The sequence below is a fragment of the Priapulus caudatus genome, unplaced genomic scaffold, assembly GCF_000485595.1.
Source record: "Priapulus caudatus unplaced genomic scaffold, Priapulus_caudatus-5.0.1 Scaffold2, whole genome shotgun sequence".
In the NCBI taxonomy this organism is placed as follows: Eukaryota; Metazoa; Priapulida; class Priapulimorpha; order Priapulimorphida; family Priapulidae; genus Priapulus; species Priapulus caudatus.
In genome coordinates this window covers 1393809-1401178 of record NW_014577063.1, presented here as the reverse complement: position 1 = coordinate 1401178, position 7370 = coordinate 1393809, and the positions used below count along the sequence as shown (strand labels likewise).

General features: G+C 42.2%; 1 protein-coding gene across 1 annotated transcript; it reads left to right on the top strand.

Annotated features, from left to right (window-relative positions):
- The first annotated feature begins 3760 nt into the window (after positions 1-3760).
- Positions 3761-4976, top strand: LOC106818017 (protein no-on-transient A-like). The gene is made up of 2 exons (XM_014822768.1): positions 3761-3861; positions 4604-4976. The coding sequence occupies exons 1-2, from the start codon at positions 3761-3763 to the stop codon at positions 4974-4976; spliced, it is 474 nt and encodes a 157-aa protein (XP_014678254.1).
- The last annotated feature ends 2394 nt before the right edge of the window (positions 4977-7370 follow it).

Genomic DNA, 7370 nt, shown 5'->3' with positions numbered 1-7370 from the left:
CTAACCCTAACCCTAATTCTAACCCTAACCCTAACTATAACACTAAACTATTATATTGATATAATATTATATTTAGGTGCAAATCCACTTTAGGCACCTTGCCCTTGGGGATCACGAAGTGATCATGATGCACAGATTGCTGTGTATCATCAACTGATGCACAGACTTTCCGTATATCAAGGAATGATGCAAAAACCCTAACCTTAACCCTAGCCCTAACCCTAACCTTAACATACTTCGTGATACATAACTTCATAAGCCTCAGGTTATACTTTATGACTTAGGGTTAGGGTTAGGGGTTTTGCATCATTCCTTGATATACGGAAAGTCTGTGCATCAGTTGATGTAGACCGAATAATTCTGTCCCATATAACCTTTTTTATATTTTGGTGAGGGTTATTGGGACAGAACGGTGTAATAGTATTGGTATTGCTATTATAAGCTAAAGACAAGCATCTCCATGCTGATCTTTAATCTAAAGTTCATTGAAATTTCGTGAGATCGCATGCAAAATGCATGCGCTGCGAATGCGGCCCGTACGCCGCTATTGGCGCGAAAAAAACCTACCGTTCCCTTCTACATAGCTTTACCTTGTTACTGATATTTGTATACATTCACTTCAATCGTTATTCACTTCTTAAAAGATTGTTTTTCAGAAACCCGCTTCATTTAACTTTTGTAAATTACGTGCGCCATTTACAAACAATCAGACCAATCAGAGCGAGTCTATCAGCCCTCCTACAGCGCCACAGATACAAGCGAGAACCAGGGGCTATTGTAAGACTCGCTCTGATTGGTCTGATTGTTTGTCAATGGCGATGTAATTTAGGAAAGTGGAACGAAGCAGCGTTTATGAAAAACAATCTTTTAAGAAGTGAATAACGATTGAAGTGAATGTATACACATATCAGTAGCAAGGTAAAGCCATGTAGAAGGGAACGGTAGGTTTTTTTACGCGCCAATAGCGGCGTACGGGCCGCATTCGCAGCGCATGCATTTTGCATGCGATCTCACGAAATTTCAATGAGCCCTGTTCTGTCCCAATAACCCTCACCAAAATATAAAAAGGTTATATGGGACAGAATTATTCGGTCTACAGTTGATGATACAAAGAAATCTGTGCATCACTTCGTGATACCTAAGGTGCCTAAAGTGGATTTGCGCCCTCTAGTACTATAGCCCGCGTTCATTAACTGCCGCAGGGCTATTCCTATAGAACATTGTCAGCTCAATTTCGCTACTGCATTTGGTCCTGATTGGTTCCACGAAAAATGGCTCAGAAAACGCAAAATGGTTGGGCTTTTTAACACTTATTTATCTACATGGACATCTCACCTATCTTTTTGAACACTTTCCACAACTATACACCATGTATTTATCTCTTTAATAGCTTTATTCCTCACAAGTCAGCACTACTGGCTGTACCATTTGAAATATTGTGGCGTGCGAACGCGTGACGTACCGTCACCGGTATTGTATATACATGCACCATAGCTAGCTGCCATGTGTTTTGCTTACATATCCGGTGACGTCACGCGTTCGCACGCCACAATATTTCAAATGGTATAGCCAGTAGTGCTGACTTGTGAGGAATAAAGCTATTAAAGGCATAAATACGTTGTGGAAAGTGTTCAAAAAGATAGGTGAGATGTTCATGTAGATAAATAAGTGTTAAAAAGCCCGATCATTTTGCGTTTTCTGAGCCATTTTTCGTGGAACCAATCCGGACCAAATGCAGTAGCGAAATTGAGCTGAAAATGTTCTATAGCCCTTCGGCAGTTAATGAACGCGGGCTATAGTACTAGAGCTACATAGCCTAGTATTTGGACGCTCGCCCGAAACTGGACGCTCCTAAGTGCTCTTTTGTTTTCTCTTGTTTTCTTTTTGGTTGAATCTTGTTTTGCAGGGTCGTAGGAAATAGTGGCCATGCTCTTTTGTTTTCTTTTTGTTTTGCCTTGTAACCTGACACACATAACACAGTCTTACTAACTTGGTACATTGCAAATTGTTTCAATCAAATGTTTCCATGAGTGACCGGGTTGGCCGCCATGTTTGTTTATTGTAACCGTTTTCGATGGGCGAGATGCGCAGATGACTACTGCGCATGCTGCGCATGCACCCTTGCAAAACAAGAGGTGCCTGTGCGCATGCGCACTTAGGAGCATCCAGTTTCGGGCGAGCGTCCAAATACTACGGTACAGGCCTAGTCCTTTCACTTTCAGATACCCTACCGTTACGTTATGTTATGTTATGTTCTTATACTTGTTGGTGTCCACTACACTGGATATAATGACAAGGGCTATAGCTAGCCATGAGGGCCATGTTGGCTTATGCTAGTACCATGCATAATAGTTAATACTATACTAGTATTACTAGGCCAAGAGATTGTGTCAATGAGTGTGTGTTTATACGATATGCACCGCACGTTATCATACAACACAGTGATGAACAAGTATCACAGCAACATTTATTACAAATATATTAAAGTTGAGCACATATGCAAAAACACAATACGCATAATTTTACCACAAATACGTACATTGTACTGTAGACTAGTGTAGACTATACAGTGTAATGTAGTAGTATTGTGCTATATATATATATTTGTGCATCATTTTGAGATAATATTAATTATAGTATAATTAATATTCACATATAATTTAATATAGTTTACACGTTCTTTTACATGTAAAGTAAAGAATTGGGGTCAAACATTGGTTAGTAACTTAGTCTGTTACATCTTTCATACTGCCTATCTAAGACACTATGCCAGTTACCACATTCCACCTATGCAGCATTAATTACTCGCAGAAATGGAAGTGCATTCATTGTTGAGTAAAGTAGATGGATAGAAAAAAAATTATGCATTGACTTCACACCTCGGCTCAACGAGAGATTTCAGCTATCATTTCTTGTGGCCAGCAGTGTAGATTTAATCTCCTAAAATCACATTTGGCAGCAATGATGGTGCAAACTGCTGTAAGTCAGTTTTCTGTCTGCTCGCAATGTTGGCAGCAAATGCTTGCGGCCAAGAAATTCCTGATAAACCATATAGTAAACACACAAAAGATTCTGCCTGGATGTGAAAACCTTTGCTGTTCCCCTTTCTTTGTCAGAAAATACTTGCTGCCTGGCAAAAACAAATTATTTCTAACTTCAATGATGTATGAGGATGATGTTTGTTTTATGGTCCTACAGGCTATAGTGACAGTAATGTAGGATAAAGTTCATAAAGTTTATTAAACTGCAAAGTACGTTTGTACCACCTGTAGCCAGTTAGATATATAATAACTTTCCTGTAAGTAAACGCGGCTTGGGTTTTTGCCAGGCAGCTGCATTTGACCCTGGCATGACAATGAATAATACAATGATGAATCATATGGTGGCACGTACGCTAATAACGTGGTATTGGACATGTTGTGTTTGCTTGCTGGTGTTTGTGAATTCCCGCCAATATTCGCTAAGAAATACAAATTTGAGTACTTTAAAATGAGGTGTAAGTTTCATAACAGCTGTAGAGAGTGAATTTTTGCTGAAATTGAAATTATTATTCAATGTAGTGCTATTTGTGCAGTACTCGTCTTATCCAGTGTCAGAATTATCTCAACAAAACATACTTTTGCTCTGCGTGTGAAAGAAATATAGAAATAGAAATATATCCTAAGGTATGTACGGATGTTTAATTATTGAGTTTTGTCTAATAACCGTTGTAGGACAAAAGATTTATACGCTTTGGGAGATTGCTGTCCATGTGCTAGGGATGGCCAACAAGCGAATTCAGCCAACGAGTAGGGTTTACGACCATAGCTTTAGCTCAGATACTGACTCAGACGGTGACCAAGCTAGAGGCAGGCCTGCCAGGTAAGTGTCATTCATGTTATCTATCTCTACGCCGTCATCTCATGTTAGGTCTATCCATTCTCATAAAGCCACAGTTATGTCTCAACAATCTATTTTTATAATTACTTATATATATATATTGCTGTAGATATAATAATTATGTTTATATACAAATACTACATATATATATACATATATGTATACAAACAGCATTATTAAAACAAATCTGAATTTGGATTGTGTGTACATAGTAGTTTCACTAGATTGTAAATTTGTTTTTACATACATGATAGGTATAATTTTTCACTTGTCAATTACGTTAAATTGTTTGTTTTTTTACGTTTTCTGGCTTTATTGTATGGAAAACGATATATAAAGAAGCAATCTGGGATGCTTGAAAGAAGCAACTTGAAAGCTTTCTGTGACGCCTTGATAAAATTCCACTTGATCCAGGGTGTTAGCCAGGAAAAAAATCGGGGAGTCTCACCATCTGAGCGAAGCGCCCTAGGGGGTAGGGTGTGGGAGGGGTTTTCCCCTCCTACGGTGTGGAAATCTTTTAAAACCTTACCTTAAAATGGAGGAAATTTAGTCTGAAATGCCAAAAAGACAGGAATCTGATTGGGAATTGGGCCGCCCTCATGCCGTTTCTATCAAATTTCATCCGTCTCATCCAAGAAGAGGCCGTCCAAAAGACGGGTAGATGGGTCTCTGGCTAACACACTGACTTGATCACAGTACCGTATATCGCAATGATCCGTTCCAGGTCGTTCTATCCGCTAGAGGATCTACAGTCGATCATGAGCGACCGGGACAGCGTGAAGAACTCTGGCAGCGTGTCCGCGTCGGGGTCAGGGGGCGGCGGCGGCGGCGGCGGCGGCGGCGGCGGGGCCGACTCCTGCGACTCGTACATGTCGCCGAAGCAGAGCGGCCACGGGGGCGCACGCAATCGAACGCGCAACAACATCTCGCTCGGGCCCGCGCGGAATCAGGGCATCCAGACGCAGACGCGCTCCAACGAACAGCAGACGCAGACGCGGTCGAACGAACAGCAGACGCAGACGCGGTCGAACGAACAGCAGACGCAGACGACACCGGCCAACGCGGCCGACAGTGGTGAGAATCTGAGAGAAGTGTGAGGAAGAACCGTGAGAAGTGTAATATCATTGTATCTCACAGTTGTAGCGATATATCTCACATGTGCATATTATTTATTATCATTTCGTTTTATTTTTCAGTCGTTTGCGATATTGATGTGCTGCACATTTGATCATTTTATGTAAAAATGTGCAATATAAATAAATAAAATAATAATAATAATAATAACAGGGTGCTACAAAAAAAAATTGTCTACTTGCTGTCGGGCAAGTGGGTTATGAAACTAGTTGCCCGGAGGCAAAAGTCACTTGCCAGAAAAACATAAAGAAATACATACGATTTTTTTCTAATATGAATTTAAACGGTAAATTACGTAAATTAAGGTCCAACTCGTCAACATCCAGCATTTCACTTAACGGCACAGTAGAAAGTTGAACAGCTGATACGAGTTTGTCCTTTGTATACAAAATATATTCACAGCACGCAGTTTGTTTTTATTTTTTATTTTTTTAATTCACTTTATTATCAAAAACCCACCACACTCTCACAATAATTTAATAAAATATGTTCACGTTTATTTGGGGCTGGATCGTAATGCCCCCTTCACACCAGGCCCCGATCTCACTACGCTCGTACTATATGCTCTAAGAGCGTGGTGGAAACGTGTAGAACGCAGTATGAACGTATATGGACGTACTGCGATCGCGATCGAGCGCGGTGCAGTCACCATGAGCATGGAAAGCGTGGCCAAACTTTGAGCATGTTCAAAACAATTGTGGTGCGAGCGTGGCAGAAAGACAGCGCAGTCCGGGCGTATTAGAGACGTGGAAGGCGTAGTACCCGTGTAACTTGAGCATAGTACGAACTTAATGATCGTATTGCAAGCGTGTCGGGTGCGTGGAAATTGTCGCCCCGTTCTCAGCACGATATCAATACGTTTTCATCACGGTCTTACTACGTCCATGGAGATGTCTCTGCGACCTGACCATGCTCTCGCTATGACCATGTTGTGTCTCTAGCAAGCTCGACCCGTACTACGATTGTACTACGCCCAACACGCTCAGACCACGCCGTTGTGGCGTTTGCATTACGTGTTAGTTGCGTCAATACCATGCTCAGATCACGTCCTGCAAACTTGGGGTATAAATTGGGGTGCTACCCTCAGTACCCTGGCCACCCCACCAGTTTAGTGTCCACTATGGATGAGGCAACACTACTCCATGCCATGTTTCTTGTAGAAGGACAACTCGAATTACTTGATTGCCAAGCCCTCATCATGCTGAGGAGGATGAGGAGGAGAAATAGAAGTCTTTTGGCGGCATAGTTGTAGTATACTATTATACTATTATGGGTATAAAATCAGTAGAAAATAATCTTGATGTGAACAGCACGGCAGAACGAATGATGATGTCTAGAACGCGGCGCGGTATTTATATGGTTGTTGCCAGCTCGTGATTAAGTTGCACTAGGAGCGTGACTGGCGCGCAGTAGAGGCGCGGTGAGCGTTGCTTAGGCGCAGTGAAAACGTCGTTCGAACACAATGCGATCTGATTGCTCGCAATAAAGACGCAGTGAACGCAGTGCAAGCGTGATGCGGGCGTGGTGTTGAGCGTGGTGAAAGCTTGTTGAGCGCAATGAGATCGGGGTAAAGATGCACTTAGATCGTAGTATCGAAATCATTAGATCGTAGTATCGGCGCTGTGCCCAGCTGGGGCCCAATTGGCCACGCTCTCAACCACGCTCACCACGCTCGGGCAAACTTTTCGGCACGAGCGTGGGGCGATCGTGATGAGCGTAGCTCTAGTGTGAAGGGGCCTTAAGCACAGAGAATATAGCGGTGCATGCATGCAGATATAAATGAATGACCGCACAGTATACAGTGTATCTGTGTGTGTACTTCAGCAAAGAAAATCCCCATTCACAGGTTGCAGTAGAGGGCCAAACATTTGAGGTAGCTGATCACGTAACGACTATGCCTGGCCTGGGGGCCAGGTTTACATGTTGCTGTGTGCATGTTGTGCATATATATGACTGTATGCACTGATTGTTTCATTCGTATTGTTATTTTTTCATTCAAATCTCTTGGCAGCAAGGTAGCTTATGTCTGTGCAAAACAATGCAAGGGATGGGTGGAAACAGAAAAATATCATTATGTCTAGACATTCAATAAAAAAAACTTGCTTGCCCGAACGGGCAAGTGCCATTTCAAGCTACTTGCCCGGGGGCAAATTTTGGTTGCCCTGGGCAAGCGAGCAAGCAGGTTTGTCCCGCCCTGATGATAATAATAATAATATAAAGTGTGCAGAGAGTCTGAGAGAAGTGCGCAGGGAATCGGAGAGAAGTGCGCGGAGAATCTGGGAGAGAAGTGTGCAGAGAATCTGTGAGAAGTGTGCAGAGAATCTGTGAGAAGTGTGCAGAGAATCTGTGAGAAGTGT